Genomic DNA, 18,949 nt, shown 5'->3' with positions numbered 1-18,949 from the left:
TATTCTAAACACAGATTTTTATTTATTTTTATGCATGATAGTTTTTGATTTATCGTGCAAAATGTCGGAAAAAATACCCGAGAGTACGGAACCCTCGGTGCGCGAGTCTGAATCGCACTTGGCCGGTTTTTTCTCAGTGTACATAAAGCTTGGTCATTGATGATCGCCAATTAGGCCGCTCAAAAAACTCGCCTGACCACAATGGGTACAGGTGAATACATCTTGAAATATGTACTCTTAACATTTTCCCGGAACATTCGGGTAAGCCCGAGGTCTGCCTTAGTCATTAGCTTGAGAGCAATGATTATTTTTTATTTTTAAATAACGGCAATGACCGGTATTCAAGGTTAGGCAAATTACATCATTACTTATTGCTTTTTACTGAGGGGGGTGTAAGTTTAACGTGTGTATCTGTAAAGGCCAATTCACACCCATCGCATATGCAGCACGTACACGTGACACGTACGTAGTGACGCGCGTGAATCCGTAGACATAACATGTCTCATACAGTTCCATACATTACAACGCAATCATACGCGCTACGTCTACGCTTATGCAACGCTTACACAGCCTGTGTGAACGAGCTCTTACACTCAAAGACCGAAAATGCTCGTTGAGCGCGTAATAGACTGGCCAAACCCTTCTCATTCAGAGAGGTACTCAGTAGTGAGCCGGTAATAGGTTGATCATGATGATGATGAAAGAAAAATAGGTGACTTGGGAGATGTAGTATTTATATCAAATTATATCTTAATTATTCAACCACACGACAAAACAATATTTATGATAAAAGCATCGTAAATCAATCATTAAGTTACAATAATTATTCACGCATTTCACTGCACGCTAAATAGATTCATTATTAGGTGGAAGGCGAAATAAATATCAAAATATTATAGGTGAATGGTGAGTGGTCATATAAATATAAGCTTATTATTAACTTCCATGCAGTTGAAAGATTTGTATGTAAAAAGACTGTAACTTTGAAACTGAATATTTTGAAACATGAAAGGTCGAGATGGCAATCGGGGTATGAGGCGGGGGGACGGCCCGCCCCGGATGGGTATTAGTAAAAAACTGCCCTTCCAGGTTAGCCCGCTTCCCTCTTGGACTGCATCATCACTTACCACCAGGTGAGATTGCAGTCAAGTGCTAACTTGCATCTGAATACAAAACACCCGTACGTCACCCGCCATATCCCGCACCGGGTTATCGCGGGGGCTGTAGGCTCCCACCCGGATTGCCATGTCGACCTGTCGCGAACTATAGGTATTCGAATGAGAGCAAACTATCCCGAGGGCTTAACATTTTATTATAACAAGCAAGTTATAAAATTACCATTTTATCAAAATTAACATAGTAAAATTCCTAAATTAAGTAATTAAACTTTCTTACCTAAACACAGTCATGAATAACTTAGTCCTTTTCCAAACAAACATGAAAAAATATAACACTTTTTATACCAAGAAAAACCTCTAATTCACATTTCATTTTAACGACCACCAAAATAGTCTGCTATTTTTTCCTGTGATTATCATAAACAATAATTCATATTAAATAAATTAATAGAAACAAATATTATATTTATTATTCCAATACCAACAAATTAATTTAATTTAAAAACAGTTTATTCAAATAAATCCGTATAAAATATTAAATATAAAAATAGTGTTGTCCGTCGCTATTTTTATCTACGTATCGATTGAATGGTGTCGATTGTTTTGTTCTATTTTATTTCGTGTGAGTGACGCGTGCGCATCAACGGGACGCGCCGGGCTGACTTCGGGACCCGTATCCATTTATCGTGGACGTCAGAGCCCGTATTTTAGGGCTGTACTTTTGTTATCGAAGATATGGATCTTGCAAAGATTCTCATCAGAAAATCGATTTTGTATTGGAAAATAACGAAAACATTGTAGTTGATTCTCTTATACGCAATCCCTTATCCCTTAACTAAACTCATCGAACTTTTTAATGTTTTCTTTTTACACAGGGAGCATTCGAAAAAATATTATAATGTATTTAGACCTTTCACGTTTACAGACTATGTAGGTACAATAGAATCAGCCACAGTGCACTACGTAATAGATTTTTATTAACTCTTTTACAACCAAATGGCTATCCGTGAAGAAAATAATTAAAATTGTTATGTTCTTTCATGGGAACTTAATTTTGAACGCTATTACGAATAAAATGAACGCGCAAACATGATTAACAGGGCTCTCTCCGTCACTCGTTTCATACAATCGTAGTTCTAATTTCATTTGAATATTAAGCAACCAAAGTCCATGAAATTTTGCAGACATATTCTAGAAACTAATATTTGTGTCTGTGGTGTTTTAGATTTTTCTAAAAATATGTAGTTTTAAAATTACAGGGGCTCAAAGATTTGTATGTAAATTTTTAAGACCGCGTAACTTTGAAACGTATTTTAACAGAAATCTGGAAAACCACAGATATAGATATTAGTTTCTAGAATATTTCTGCAAAATTTCATAGACTTTGGTTGCTTAATATTCAAATGAAATTGGATCTACGATTGTATGAAACGAGTGACGGAGAGAGCCCTCTTAACTTGCAAGATAATATTATGCTACATTATTATTTAATCACTTGCAAGCTCTACCATTCAGTTTTATTGACCATCGCCAATTTTGTGAAGCTAAAATTTACTCAGACAATTAAAATATCGACTTACTTAAATTAACGTAAAAAGGTTAGAGCGTACGGTTTTTGTTTCCTAATTCATGTTCGTAATCCTCCGACCGCACATATCTCTACATTCTCAGTTAGAATCCTTAATGGCCATTTATATCTACTTAGTGCTCATGATATTCATTGTCACCAGATCCTTTGTCCTCACCTTCTTTTCTTAGATATTTCTCGAAGCATCAGGATAAAGAAGTTGGAACCCAGAGCTCACATATTTTTATTATTATTTAAATGTTTTAGTTCAGTTCAGTCAAATAGGTAAGTAATCAAAAAAAATATCGCAAACATTGAAAAAAATGTTCAAAAGAGAAAATATGATAGTTTTGCGCCACTGTATTAAATATATCTAAGTTAATATAAAAAAATAGTAAAAATAAAAATAAGACAGAAAAATACAAACCACAGACTATAACTTAAATTGTTTTTGATAAAATGAAATCATTATTTTTCATCTCCGTTATTAGAAAAAGTATTAAACGAAACATAATCATTATACTTTGTTTATTTAGGACGCAAGGCCAGCGCGGCTCTTGGTGCGACATAATGGCTTTTTTAATTTCTGTAATTCCTTGATGGTATTACAAAGATAATTACAATAAAATACAGTAAGCCACTTACAAAGGTTTTTTAACTTTTTAAGCAACAGTTTAGTAAAGCTAAAGACGTTAAACAAGGGTTGTTATAATCAGGCTTGTGGTTTATATTACTTAAATAGATATAATAGATAATTGTTTTTAAAAACGGGCTTTCCCAACTTTTTGTACGAAAATTATAAAAAGCCACCTTACAAAACTTTATCTACTCAAATCAACAATTATTTCATCGACAGGTTGGTGTTGCAGAGTTCAAAAACTGTATAGAAGTAGTGAAATATAGGAGCATGATCTTGTCCCCACCGCGCAGATGACTATTCACCAATGCACGTAATTGAAAAATGGGCGTTTTGCATAGCATTATAGTTTAAAGAGCCGTGATAGAATAGTGATTAAGACGTCAACTTTCTGTTCAGGAGGTCGGGGATTCGATTTTGGGCAGGCATCTCAAATTTTTCGCACTTGTGTGCATTTTGAGCAATTAAAAATATACCTTGATGATGGAAACTGGAATGCATGAGAGTTCTACGTAATGTTCTCAAAAGTGTGTGAAGTCTTGGCCATTTTTTTTATTCAGATACAGGTTAGCCCTTAACTGCAATCTCACCTGGTGGTAAGTGATGATGCAGTCTAAGATTGAAGCCGGCTAACCTGGACCGGGTGTTCAGATTAGTATCGTTTTTTTATAAAATTATCGACACCAAACATCACTAATGCATGCGTACGTGCGAATTTGCATGCAAATGATCTTTAAACGCACAATGTAATGCAACATCACTATATGAAGAGCTGGTCAAACAACAATTAATCAATTATAGACTTTAATCCCTTGATTACAGTGACCTATCTCTTAAAACAGATTTAGTAGAAGTATCTCAATGTCTTTTTCTTTTCGACCCTAGGAGGGTTTCGAACTGTAAGGCTTGAATCGAAAGGGTTAATTTTGTTTGATTTTAAAGTTAATATTATGATGAAGAATAAGTTAATACAGATGAAGCTTTGATGAATGCTGCATTTTCCGCTCATCTCCGCTTGAGTAATAAAGAAGTAGGTATATGAATAAATATTACGTATTTATTGTCACTCACTAGATGGATCTTGTTGTCCGAATAAATAATTGAATAATAATTTTAATTCATTAAAAACATAATTTAAGTTATATCTACTAGTATAATTACATAATCTGTGGTTTATAATTTTCTGTTTCATTTTATTTTTATCGAAAAAACCTTTAAACTTTATAAGTTTTAAAAGAAGCCTATAATATGTCCGTCTCCGGGATTCAAGCTATCTCTGTACTTTCGTCAAAGTCAGTGAAAATCATGGGCCTTGAAAAGGTAACAGACAGAAAGACACACTTTTATATTTATTATTATATACCTATATAATAACTCTTTGTTCTCGACGCGAAGGTTGTCTTTCTGTAGTTTACAGATGAACTTAGTTTCAAATTAAACTCTTTGTAAAGGTAGTTACTTGCTTTGTTTCATTAGCGAAACCAACGGACACCTCTAGTGCTTAAATACAGTGAAATTCTAGACTAGATTCTAGGATTAACCTGACTAACCTGCAAATTGTAGTTAGGTGCAATACAACCTAGGTTATTACCGAGTGAAGCATTTACAGTTTCGTTCTGTTTGTCTAGAATTAATTAAGATTTGTAAACGTGCCAATTATTTGACTCAGTTTATGTTTTAATTAAAAGTTTGTAAGAAATCTCTTTTAACATTAGGTATAAAACAAGTGTAAATTAAAAATTTATAACATCCCCGACAAGTGAAGGTTACAGTAACTAGAAAAGAGCTGATAATTTTCAAACGACTGAACCGATTTTTTTGGATTATAGCTAAGAACTCTCTCGATCAACCCACCTTTCAAACAAAAAAAACTAAATTGAAATCGGTACATTAGTTTAGGAGCTACGATGCCACAGACAGATAGACACACACGTCAAACTTATAACACCCCTCTTTTTGGGTCGGGGTTTAATAATTATGTAGGTAGTAGGTACTTAATTTGAGCACATAAAAATCTTTTAACTGGGTATTTTATGTGTTTTTGTGTTCAACGGGTGACCCGCCCGCCATCGCCAGCTCGTTTGCTAGCTATTTTTATTTAAATAAAAAAAAAGATTCCGACGAATTGAGAACCTCCTCCTTTTTTGAAAGTCGGTTAAAAATAAAAAACTTATAGAGTAAGTTCTCGTAAGTAGTTTGTTACAGTTTTAAACAAAACACCTATTTTCTATAAGCTTTTTAAGCTTAGCTAAAAGTGGGTACTTATTGAGCTTACTGCATCATTCGCAAAGTTACTTGATTGACTTTCTTTTAAGCCCTTTTTATGCATCATTGTTCCATAGCGAAGTAATACAGTATTAAGTACATTTTCATTAAAATAAAATAGGTATATATTGTACTTGTTACTTTTTACATTATCATTTAATTAAATTACTTAGTGCCAATAGAAGGGTTATTTCAAACAAAATACTCGTTCTATGAAGCTGTCGAATTATGGACTAAGACCCGCGAGGGCTAGACCTTCGTTATTTTATAAAAGCTGAAAGTTTATCTGCGTATTGTCCCAACAGTGGGAGTAACGATCAGCGATTATGAAGTTTGAATCATGGTGGCTTTGGCAGATAACGGGGAACAAATGTGTAAAAATCTTAATCATCTCAAAATTGATATGACACTGGACAACAATGTGTTGCAATTGCAGCCCGTATTTTTTTTTTGTTTGGAATGCCCCGTCCAGTGATATTAAGGTCGTTGTCTGTTAGGAGGTTTTCAATAATAAAAACGTAATTCGCAGACCCTCCATAAAATTGCCATTTAAATATTAAAGGCAAGTAATCCTCGTACGTCTAAAGAAAAACGAAATTAACCTCTTACAGTAACTGCCCTACGTTAACATAAAGTTTATTCGGAGTTATGTGCATTTTTTCTTATTAAGAAGATCTCTCCGTCACTCGCTCCATACAAACGTAGTTCGTCTCTCCTTAGAATACTAACCAATCATACTCAATGGAATTTTGTAGGAACGTTTCGGGAACTAATATCTATGGCTGTGGTTTTCCAGATTTCCGTTAAAATATTCGGATTCAAAGTTACGCGGTCTTAAAATTCACAGACAAATCTTTGAGCACCTGTAATTTTAAATCTACATATTTTTAGAAAAATCTAAAACACCACAGGCACAGATATTAGTTTCTAGAATGTGTCTGCAAAATTTCATGGACTTTGGTTGCTCAATTTCAAATGAAATTGGAACTACGACTATATGGAGTGACGGAGAGAGCCCTGTAAAGCCCAAAAATATCAATCAAGTGCGAGTCGGACTCTCACACGAAGGGTTCCGTACAAGGTATAGCTAACTTTTATATGTAGAACACTATGTATTTAACTATTTATCTACCTAGAATCAGCAAATAAATTATTTGATTTGATTTGAACATTGCAAGTTAATGACAGACTGTGCCATCTATGACGTGGTTTAGTATATTAATTTTTTCGTGAATCCATTTTTTTTTGTAATGTAACCAGCAAAGCATAAACCTCCCACCAGACGGATTTCTGTAAGTATATTTATTGTTTTCGGGCATAGATAATGGAGATAAATCGAGATCTGGCCTAGTCTTGAACTAAAAGTACTTAATAGAATAATACACGTAATACGTTTCTTTGAAGAAGCGTGTGAGAAGTGTAACCACATGTAACTTTTAAGAAGGTGCCTTCGTCAGCCTATGGCGGTATAAAAAACGTTTGACATGCAAATCTCTTCATACCATGGCAATTACTGCCCGTCCGCCGGCTATGGCCCAAAATATAACTAAACACCTTTATTTTCATTTAAAGCGACTCTTTGAACTTTCCGCCTCTTGTAAGTTGTGACTGAAATATTGTGAATTGAATATTTGAAAAGTGCAACCGATTCTGTTGCTGATTCAATAGGAAGAGCATTGAATATTATTGTAAATTGAACAGTTGAAAAGAGCAAGCGCCGAGTTTCTTGCTAGTTCTTCTCGGTAGGAACGGCATTCCGAACCAGTGGTAAATTATTTTGAAGATTCTAAAGCACTTGTAAAAGTCTACTTGAATAAAAATCTATTCTATTCTATTCTGGTGGTTAGAGTCACTTCACGTGTGTCGCAGTGGTAAGCACTTTGGTCTTATTAATGGGAGGTGCCCGGTTCGATTCCCGGCAGGGGTTTGGAATTTTATATTTTCTAAATCTGATCTGGTCTGGTCTGTTGGGAGACTTCGGTCGTGGCTAGTTACCACCCTACCGGCAAAGCACTGCCGCCAAACGATTCAGCGTTCGTTCGGTGTGGTGGCGCTCTTTAGGGAAGGCCAATGAATGTCCTTACAGAACACATCCACAGGCTGATGATGATGATAATTTTTTTTTATATATACAGAATAAGTCATTTTAATCATGACTAACATTCCCCTTTCCCCTACAACTATGCGTTAAGCTTGTGCTAGGAGTGGGTACGACAATAGTGCAACGGGTTGGGTTTGAAGTTTGAACCGCCAACCTTTCGGATTTCAGTCCGCTCCTATAACCGTTGAGCTATTGAGGCTTCAATTGAGAGAATCGCTTACAAATTCATAAACTTTCATGTTGAAATTCTCAAAGGTTAGGAACGGTCAGACATAAAACGTGGTAGTTAGCAGTTTTTTTCTTGGTCACACATTATATCATTTTACATTTGGTAGTTGGCATTAGGTAGATATAACACCCACTACGTTTCCAACCCCAAATTAAATGTCTTATTCGTGTGTACACGGAAAACTTGTGTCCCGGGAAACCCTCCAACCACCCATGGCCCCACCAACCTCTCGGTTATATGGGCCGAATCGCGGGAGAGCCCCCCGGTACTTGCTCTGGGCGTGTTTCCCAGGGGCGCATTCTTGACTCCCTACAAATTATTTATCTCCTCCTTGTCCCTTTTGTCATTCTCCCCCTTCTGGGGCTGACGATCACAATACACGGATCCCCGCGTGCCGCGCGGTCCGGATCCGTTCCTTCCTTGCGCAGGTCCTCGATCACGGCTCCGAGCTGTTCCGCCTCTTGTGCCAGTGGTGCGCGAACTCCCGTAGCTTCCCGAAGTTTTCCGCCGTTGCAACGAGGTCCTGGTAGTAGACTGGACCCTCCTCCTCGCGAACGATCCCGTCCAGCAGGGCGCGCCGGAGGTCCTCGTATACCGCACACTCCCACAAGACATGGTGAAGGTCCTCCTCCGCCAGTCCACACAAACACACACCACTATCAACAAGACACATGTCATGCAGACGCTTGTTGAAGCACCCATGGCCTGTCAGGATCTGCGAGGTCTCATAGTCCGGTGCGACCCAGGTTGACCTGAGCCGACCGGCCACGTCCGGGAAGAACCGACGCAGCTCACTCCCTTTCGTCTCAACCGTCCAGCGTGCTTGCCACTCCGCTACAATGGCCGACCCGATTTCACGCTTACGCCTGCCCATTTCCGCTTTGGCCACGGTCCTACGCGCCTCATCTACCCGGGCAGCACGGATAACCTCCAGATCCGCCGGCAACACCCCCGCCAGAACGGCAAGGGCGGCAGCACTGTTCGATCGATACGCCTTGGTCAGAAGGATCAAAGCGGGCCTCTGGGACCGGATCAACGACGTCCGCACGACATAGAGCGTCGCCCTCTCGGCCCAACACGCCGCAGCATACGTGACCGATGCTACATAGGTACCGTAATAGAGAATGCGCAGCGCTGGATATCGAATGCCCCAGGAAGAGGTCGACACGCGCGACATCTTCCCAAAGCAGTTAGCGGCGCGCTCTCCGATCGATCGCGCGTGCTCGGCGAAGGACAGACTTGAGTCGATCGTTACGCCCAGTACGACGGCAGACCGCACCGCCCTGACAGACGCACCACCGAGTTTGATGACTGGAGCCCGCTGGAGCCTACCCCTAAGCGTCACCGTCTGCGATTTCGCAGGGGCGAAGGAGAGGCGGTTCCTTTGGGCCCAGCCCTCAAAGAGGGAGATGGAGTCGGCCGCGGCCTCCTCGATCTTCCGTCTCGTGGCGGCCTCTATCAGCACGGTAACGTCGTCCGCGTATGCAACAATTTTGACCCCCCCGGGGAGCGGCAACCGAAACAAGTCATCGAGCAGGACGTTCCACAACGTAGGACCCAGCACTGACCCCTGCGGGCAACCCATGGTTGACACCTTCCACTGTACCCGGTCGCCGATGAACATGCCTACTCGCCGTCTGCTGAAGTAGTCAGCGAGCATGCGGTAAATGTTGGGCGGGCACCCGCCACGCTTGGCCTTCAGCATAATCATCGGCCACCAAGCGTTGTCGAAAGCACCAGAGATGTCCAAGAAGATTGCCTGCACGTATTTCGCTTCAGTAGTTCTTGCTGTGCTTAGGATCTCGCTCAGCGCCGTGACGGTCGATCTACCCGGGGTGAACCCATGCTGACAGGGAGAGATCCCCATTGCGATCTGGGGCGCACACAGTAACAATACGCGTTCTAAAATCTTGCCAAAGACGGGAAGGAGCGTGATCGGACGATACGCTTTCGGGTCGGTCAGTGGTTTACCGTTCCCCTTGGGTAGTACGATAAGTCTGCCGTCCTTCCAAACATCGGGAAAAACCCCCTCCACGACGCACCTACCGTACACCCAAACAAGCTCCGCAGAGGCCGCAGCCCACACGTGCTTGACCATTCTCGCCGTGATGCCGTCGATTCCCGGAGCCGTGTTAGGCAGGGACCTAACTATGGCCTGCAGCCAATGTGTCCCGGGAAAGTCGGTATAATTGATATTGGCTCACGTCACAGACCCGGCAGCAAACAGACACCTGTGGAACTGTAATTGTTACAAATCGACCAGCGCCGTACTGCGCGATACCCGACCCGGCTGAATATAGACTTTACTGAAGGGTATAGTAGAGTTACCATCTCCAATTGTTGCAAATCAGGACGAGAATCCTTTTATTTTAAATTTTAAACTAATGGAAGCCCCACTTCAAGATATTTTTCGGGGTACATATACAAATTATGTAGGTAAGTACCTATATTTTATTATGACAATAAGAACCTACTTTTTACCATAATTATACCACTACGCTTGCTAATACAAGTCAAAGTCAAAGTCATTTATTCAAAATGGGCACTGTTGTACACTTTCTGATTGTCAAACAATAATATAGAGATGATATTATTAATTACGTTAACTTAAAACTAAAGCTACGAGGGTTCCAAACGCGCCCAAGTCTGAGAAGAGCCCCCAACAAACTAAGCCGGGTATTCTTTTTTATCACCACACAAACAAACAACAACAATGTGATCTAAAAAGGGTTCCGTTTTTCCTTTTGAGGTACGGAACCCTAAAAATCAAAGTTCTTAGAAGATTTTTAAAAACTTCAAAACGCAGAAAGTCATGGCCATCATCTACTCAGTAAATAAATACAAGCAAAACTTCTTAGTTAATGATGATTATTAAAATTTAATCACCCTTAACATATCTCTGAATTTACGATCAACTAAATTAATAAGTTTTTGTGTTTGAGTTTTAACCCCGACCCAAAAAGAGGGGTGTTATAAGGTTGACGTGTGTATCTGTGTATCGGTCTGTGACATCGTAGCTCCTAAACTAATGAACCGATTTTAATTTCGTTTTTTTTTTTTTGTTTCAAAGGTGGCTTGATCAAGAGTGTTCTTAGCTATAATTCAAGAAAATCGGTTCAGCCGTTTGAAAGTTATCGGTTCCAATCTAGTTACTGTAACCTTCACTTGTCGGGGGTGTTATAAATTTTTAATTTACACTTGTGTTATTATCAGGATCTGTCCTAAGAAGCTGAGATGATAGGTGAACCTACACTTACAGTCATGTAGATTTGAATGTGATTTGTATTTCTTTTCTTTTAGTTTTAGATTGCTTACTATTTTGTAGTGCAAATAAAAAGAGCTTTAGACTGAATCATCGAATGGCGTGGAGCTTTATTCACTCAACTATTAATTATAGACAAACAAGTTTATAGTTTATAACCAGCAATGTGCGCTCTATAGAGGCAGAACGGCACTGCTCATCATTTGAAATGACATTTTCGGAAATGAAAACGCTTACAATATGAAAAGACGAAGTCCCCGCGGATTTAAGAGGGCTCTCTCCGTCACTCGTTTTATACAATCGTAGTTCCAATTTCATTTGAATATTAAGCAACCAATGTCCATAAAATTTTGCAGACATATTCTAGAAACTAATATCTATGTCTGTGGTTTTCCAGATTTCTGTTAAAATATTCGGTTTCAAAGTTACGCGGTCTTAAAAATTTTCATACAAATCTTGGGGCCCCGTAATTATAAACTACATATTTTTAGCAAAATCTAAAACACCACAGACACAGATATTAGTTTCTAGATTATGTCTGCAAAATTTCATGGACTTTGGTTGCTTAATATTCAAATGAAATTGGAACTACGATTGTATGAAGCGAGCAGAAGCGAGTGACGGAGAGAGCCCTGTTAAGTTTTTTATAATCTCGTCGGTACTCGATTCGATTTTCCGGGACAAAAAGTAGCCTGATGTCCGTCTTTGGGATTGCACACAGAGTTACCTATGTGCGTTTTCAAATTGTCTCAAGCAATAAGATCTAGTTTTCTGTGAATAAGATAGTGGTTTAACGACATAGAAAAACAGCGTAATTAATTTTATTAATCTCAGGTGATCGTGAGCATGTGATTTCTCCATAACGTTCTCATAGGTGTGTGTAGTCAGTAGGTCGATTCCGAAAAAACTGCTTCAATCATCATTACAATCGCAATTGCTGTGATTTTTTATGCTATTCTTGTTGCAACGCATATAGTAGCCAATAGTGAGCGATCGTCAACCAATCAGAGGTGATCATTGTAGCTGTCACTCTACCGCAATCGAGCCGCTGAACTCATTTTACATAGGGTAGGTATTTAGATGTGGGAGTTACAAAAAACAGATGAACAAACGCACAAACAAACATCCGTTTCCGAGTTGGCTAAGAATGCAGTCCGTAGGATCATTTAAAACTCATTGTTTATTCCACTGAAGGTGCGGCGTACAGTTTCGCAACTCAACTTCGCAGCGACTTATTTACATATTTATTTGTCGTTGTAATTAGCAGAGTTGTAATTAACAAGGCTGAACGCGCGTGGCCCGGCATAATGGCGGACGGACACTATCTGTCATGGCCGCGCGTCAACTGTCACTTTTTGCATTTCCCGCCATCTTTTAATCAAATTTTCGGGGTTCGTAACATGACTAGCAAACTGAAACGAACAACCTTTAAGAGGGGTCTCTCCGTCACTCGTTCCATACAAACGTAGTTCGTCTCTCATTGGAATACTAACCAATCATACTCAATGGAATTTTGTAGAAACGTTCCGGGAACTAATATCTAAGCCTGTGGTTTTCCAGATTTCCGTTAAAATATTCGGTTTCAAAGTTACGCAGTTTTAAAAATTCACATTCAAATCTTTGAGCTCCTGTAATTTTAAAACTTCATATTTTTAGAAAAATCTAAAACACCACAGGCACAGATATTAGTTTCTAGAATATGTCTGCAAAATTTCATGGACTTTGGTTGCTTAATATTCAAATGAAATTGGGGGTACGATTGTATGGAGTAAGTGACGGAGAGAGCCCTGTTAAAGTAAATTGAAGGGTTTATGTTTAACAGATCTCTAAATAACTTGAAGGGAATCTGAGTAGGTAGAGGTACCTATCGAGTGACGCAAACAGACAGATGAGGACAAATTCGGACAATATCCTGAATCGAATAGCAACCATAAATAACGAATCAAGGCAGAGAGCACCACGCGACGAGAATTTTACACAAAAGATTGTAAGAAGGTACCCAGAACTATAAAACTACTTCTCGTAACTCGTAGCTTTAGTTTTAAGTTACATAATTAATTATTTATCAACACTATATCGTACAAATTTAATAATTTCGACCATCAAAAGGAGTACAATTGCGCTTACTTTGAATAAATGATTTTGACTTTGACTTTGACTTGACTTTGTTGTCGTATTCCTCATTACTGACGGTCGTGACCTTTTCCTATCAATCTAATAATGATAGGAGTTCTCTTGGGTAATAATGCGGTGGGTTACCAGATTCTTCCACATACTCCTTACTCGACTAAGAGAACAAGATTTCGACTCTTAGGTTAATTTACAGTTATTATCACTACTGAGTACGGGTCTCCTCTCAGAATGAGAAGGGTTTAGGCCATAGTCTGCCTTGCTTGGCAGACTTCACACACCTTTGAGGACATGGAGAACTTTCAGGCATGCAGGTTTCCTCACGATGTTTTCCTTTACCGAAGCAAGTGATATTTAATTGCTTAAAACGCACATAACTGAAGAGTTAGTGGTGCGTGCCCGGGATCGAATCCAAGACCTTCGATTAGGAGGCGGACGTTCTAACCACTAGGCTATCACAGCTTCAGTGTGTCGAGAATACAACCTGCAAATTGTAACCGAACAGCCACTGAACCATCTCGGTTATTAATAAAGCAAAGATTAAGCGCACAGCCGGTAAGATGCGCTCACAGTAAAAGTTTAACGAGGAATATAATGGCGAGAACAAAGCTAGCTACAAATTAGTCTTGCAGTCATGCCTAGGGTTACCTGCGGTATTAAGCGCTACCTACGAATGCTTATTTACCGGGTATTCATTTTAGAAGGATTTTTATCTTCTTTATTTAGTTTTATGGGTGGATCTTTACAAATCCTGTGAGAACTTTTTCAAACTAAGTTACTATCTACTTATTAAGTATTTTTTACTGATGTCCACGACACGACGGACATGATGTCCACGAATTTATCAGCGTAGCTTTAGTTCCTCGAAAAATCCCGTGAGAACTCTTTGATTTTTCAAGACAAAAATAGCAACTTCTCTTCGGGATACAACTTATTTCTGCAACAAATTTTTGTGAAAATCGTTAAACAGATGAGCTGTGAAAAAGTTTTAGACAGACTAATAGACACATTTACGCATTTATAATATCAGGTATGGTGAAACAGGAAAAAGGTAGTTAGGCAGGTACTCAGTCGTAATAAGTTCATAATAACATAAATTCAAAATTTAAAAACCCCCGACACAAAACTGTCTAAAAAGTAAATACGGCTTTCAAACGGCTGAACCGATTTTCTTGGATTATAGCTAAGAACACTCTCGATCAAGGCACCTTTCAGACAAAAAAAAAACTAAATTAAAATCGGTTCATTCGTTTAGGAGCTACGATGCCACAGACAGATACATAAACACACAGATATACACGTCAAACTTATAATGTCAGCCCTCTTTTTAGGTCGGGGGTAAAAAATTATAATAGTAGTACCTTAGTACGGTTAAAATGACAACAATCCTCGTAATTTTGGCGCAAATGAGAGGGTAATATGAAGCGTGTAATTAGGCCTGCTGTAATATAAGCTCATCCTTATGAATTTTATCGCGGTACCGCCATATGCTGTGATAGCCTAGTGGTTAGAACGTCCGCCTACTAATCGGAGGTCGGGGGTTCGATCCCGGGCACGCACCACTAACTTTTCAGTTATGTGCGTTTTAAGCAATTAAATATCACTTGCTTTAACGGTGAAGGAAAACATCGTGAGGAAACCTGCATGCCTGAGAGTTCTCCATGTTCTCAAAGGTGTGTGAAGTCTGCCAATCCGCATTGGGCCAGCGTGGCGGACTATGGCCTAAACCCTTCTCATTCTGAGAGGAGACCCGTACTCAGTAGTGGGGCGGAAATGGGTTGATCATGATGATGATACCGCCATATGCAAATATGGGGATGATTTTGAGGAATTTTCTAGCATTTAATAAGTACCTAACATAGAAATTTGTCTACTCGACAACGGCAAGGCATATGACATACTGAAGAATTTCAGAAGTCAATTTGAAGAGCTGATAGACTACAGGCCTATGTTCAAAAATGGATGGGTCATATGAACCACCAGGTGAGGTATACAGGACGATATAAGAGCATAAAATAATAAGATTCAGCACTATGCCGTCACTTGTAAGCTGTCCAACAGAGTGCTGGTGAGAATTCAAAAGTGCAGGTAGAGTGAGTACATTTTGGTCATATATTTTTGTACGGCATTTTTACCATCGATAGATCCATGAAAAATAATAAGAAAGCGCGCAGTGCCGTAAAAAAATGGTGCGCCACAAAGTCAGTAAATTATTTGATTTTCTGACAATTTCCAGGATAAATTTGGTCATTTAATTCTGTGCGGCATTAGTTTCATACTGTTTCAATACAGCCTCTAATCCATTATTCCGCAACGCCGTACAAAAATCATGCGACAAGGGGAAAAAATTGAGGGTAGCAACCCCCTCTCTTTCCGTGGTCCGGGGGGTGATTTGAAAAAGTACGGCTTTGGTTCCAAAACATTATCTAGCACTCAAAAGTACTATTAAAAATAATGCCGTCAAAAAATTAGTGTTCATTTGAATGTGTATCAATAATTATCTTAATTTCATGGTATACTTGATTTTTAAAGCTGTAAAATCATTTGACTCTGTACGGCAACTTTTTTTTTAACATGATAGTGTAAAATACTATTGTTATATAGTATTGCCGTTCAAAAGAAACTGTTCTAAAAAAAATTATAGAGAAATACAAAAACTGAAATTTTTCAAATTATTGCAAAAGTTTAAATATTCATAGATTAATAAAATATAGTAATTATCTACGCTTTTCCCTTGTTTTAAATAGTATTAAGATAAATAAATTAGGAAAAAATTATGCCGTACATTTTAATGCAGACCATATCTTTTAGGCTGATGAAAATGACGCTACCATTTTAAGGGTGTAGTACTTTATGGCCATCTGATACTGTACGGCATTAACATATTTTTGAAGAGAACAATTGATAATATGATAAAATCACTATGCCGTCTAACTGAAGTGAACGGGTGTGTATATAATATCCACATCCCCTACAAACCTTTGGACCAACGAAAATGTACGGCATGTAAAAAAATATTATCTATGCATAAAACACTTTCAAAATAAATTAATTTTATGTTGTTTCAAATCATCCCCCGGACCACGGAAAGAGAGGGGGTTGCTACCCTCAATTTTTTCCCCTTGTCGCATGATTTTTGTACGGCGTTGCGGAATAATGGATTAGAGGCTGTATTGAAACAGTATGAAACTAATGCCGTACAGAATTAAATGACCAAATTTATCCTGGAAATTGTCAGAAAATCAAAAAATTTACTGACTTTGTGGCGCACCATTTTTTTACGGCACTGCGCGCTTTCTTATTATTTTTCATGGATCTATCGATGGTAAAAATGCCGTACAAAAATATATGACCAAAATGTACTCACTCTACCTGCACTTTTGAATTCTCACCAGCACTCTGTTGGACAGCTTACAAGTGACGGCATAGTGCTGAATCTTATTATTTTATGCTCTTATATCGTCCTGTATACGTCACCTGGTGGTTCATATGACCCATCCATTTTTGAACATGGGCCTGTAGTCTATGAATGCTGATGAACAAAAAAACGAATGAATGAATGAATTGAGATTTGTATTCAGTCGGCTAAAATGTATTTTGATCATTGGTCATTACACCGTCTTGTTTTCTAGCTCCTTATTAGGGTCATTTAGTCATTTATTTCATGCATTCCAATATTTTAACATAATTTATAACAATAACAATTACAGTAAATGTTTAATTATTATTTTAAAATGTCAATATTGGAACCCCGTTGGGGCACAGCAATTTTAGCAGAGAGAGGGTTCCGTAAATCAAAAGGAAAAACGGAACCCTTATAGGATCACTTTATTGTCTGTCTGTCTGTCTGTCCATCCGTCCGTCCGTCGTGTCTGTCAAGCAAATTTATAGGGTACTTCCCGTTGACCTAGAATCATGAAATATGGCAATTAGGTAGGTCTTATAGCACAAGTAAAGGAATAAATGCAAAAACCGTGAATTTGTAGTTACATCATTAAAAAAAAAAAATTAAATGTGTTTCAATTTTCAAAGTAAGATGACAATACCAAGTGGGGTATCATAGAAAAGGGCTTTACATGTAAATTCTAAAACTGTGTTTTCTTTATTTTTATGCGTAATAGTTTTTGATTTATCGTGCAAAATGTCGGAAAAAATATCCGATTACGGAACCCTCGCACTTGGCCGGTTTTTACACTGTATTAATGATACCTATTAAGTACTTAAATAAGTAAATAAGTTACCTATCTATTTGGCAAGCCATCAGATAGACTCCGCAATATATTTTTTTTAATATTTTAGAAGAAAAATTATCTATTCAATTCGATTCGGAAGGATTCTGCACTGATTCTTTTGAATTTCGAAGGGAATAACGTCTCGTTAATATTTGAACTTTTCGGATTCCAGCCCTACCCACATCCAGAAGGTAGGTACCTGGCCTTTAAGAAATAGGAATAAAATTGCCTTTTTCCATTTAATCTATTGTTAATTCAAAATGTTATATTTATGAGCTGCCTATTATAATATTGAAATGTGAATTTTAGTTCGACCTTTGCAACTATGGCCTAATTTACTATTACAACAAATCAGGCAAGTAACTCGACGATGATATTAAAATAAACAATAGTTAATTATTGCTGGTTAGTGATCGGTAGGTTTTTAAAACATTGTTAACCAAACTATTTGATTATAATTGTTTTTTTTTTTTTTATATTTTTAAGAAAAATTAGTGTGAGATATTGTATTATTAATGATAAAATAACTAAATACTAAAATATTTTGGCCAATAATGTCCATCCAAACTCTAAAGTTAATTTAAAGTTTGTATTAAACTTACTTAATAAGATTCAAAATAAGATAAGTTGTTTTCATATTTAAATGTATTTAGGCAACTAGTCTACTATAAAACATAAATAATCCATACCTACTAATAATCTATAATATATATACTATGCGAAAGTTACGAAAATACGTCTGTCTGTCTGTCTGCTAGTTTTTCACGGTCAATTGGTTTAACCAATTTTGCAGAAAGAGAGATGTGTCCCCGAGATGTAAGTAACTCACTGCTCTGTACGCACTGAGTTACTTACATCTCGGGGACAAGGCTGGGCACTTTTTGCCCTAGAAAAAAAAAAAGATTCCAACGAATTGAGAACCTCCTCCTTTTTTGAAGTCGGTTAAAAATCAGAGTTCGTATGGGATATTTAAAAAACCTACATCCACGCGGATGAACTTAGGAGCGCTAAATCTACGTGTTTATCTATCCGATCTAGTTAAATCAAATTAAGTAGCTATTGTTCCTATTAATAAAGAGGTATTTAATAAAGAAAGAGCCCATTGATCCGGGTTCATAATGATCTATCATTCATGTGTTTAAATCAATATAAGTTATTGTAGCTTTTGCACAATTTTATGTGAGGCTTAGCACGTAGACCTATCACCATCATCATCAACTCATCGCTGTTTCACTACTGAGCACGGGTCTCCTCCCAGAAGGAGAAGTTGGCCATAGTCCATCACGCTGGCCAAGTGTGGATTGGCAGACTTCACACACCTTTGAGATCATTATGGAGAACTCTCAAGTGTGCAGATTTCCAATGATATTTAATTCCTTTAAACAGACAGAAATCCGAAAACTAAGAG

General features: G+C 38.1%; 1 protein-coding gene across 2 annotated transcripts in view; it reads right to left on the bottom strand.

Moving 5' to 3' along the window:
• Positions 1-18,949, bottom strand: part of LOC123876953 (myosuppressin-like) — a 36,234-nt gene that overhangs the window by 8,680 nt on the left and 8,605 nt on the right. Inside the window, exon 1 of one of the 2 annotated variants that reach the window (XM_045923403.1) lies at positions 1,396-1,542. The exons of the other annotated variant lie outside the window; for it this stretch is intronic. Within the exon in view, the coding sequence (XP_045779359.1) occupies positions 1,396-1,439 (44 nt within the window). The 5' untranslated portion in view covers positions 1,440-1,542. Of the gene's footprint in view, positions 1-1,395; positions 1,543-18,949 lie in introns of those variants that run through there. 2 annotated transcript variants of the gene reach the window in all.

Source organism: Maniola jurtina, chromosome 22 (genome assembly GCF_905333055.1).
Source record: "Maniola jurtina chromosome 22, ilManJurt1.1, whole genome shotgun sequence".
NCBI lineage: Eukaryota > Metazoa > Arthropoda > Insecta > Lepidoptera > Nymphalidae > Maniola > Maniola jurtina.
The sequence above is the reverse complement of the archived record's forward strand: the minus strand, read 5'-3'. Positions and strand labels throughout refer to the sequence as shown.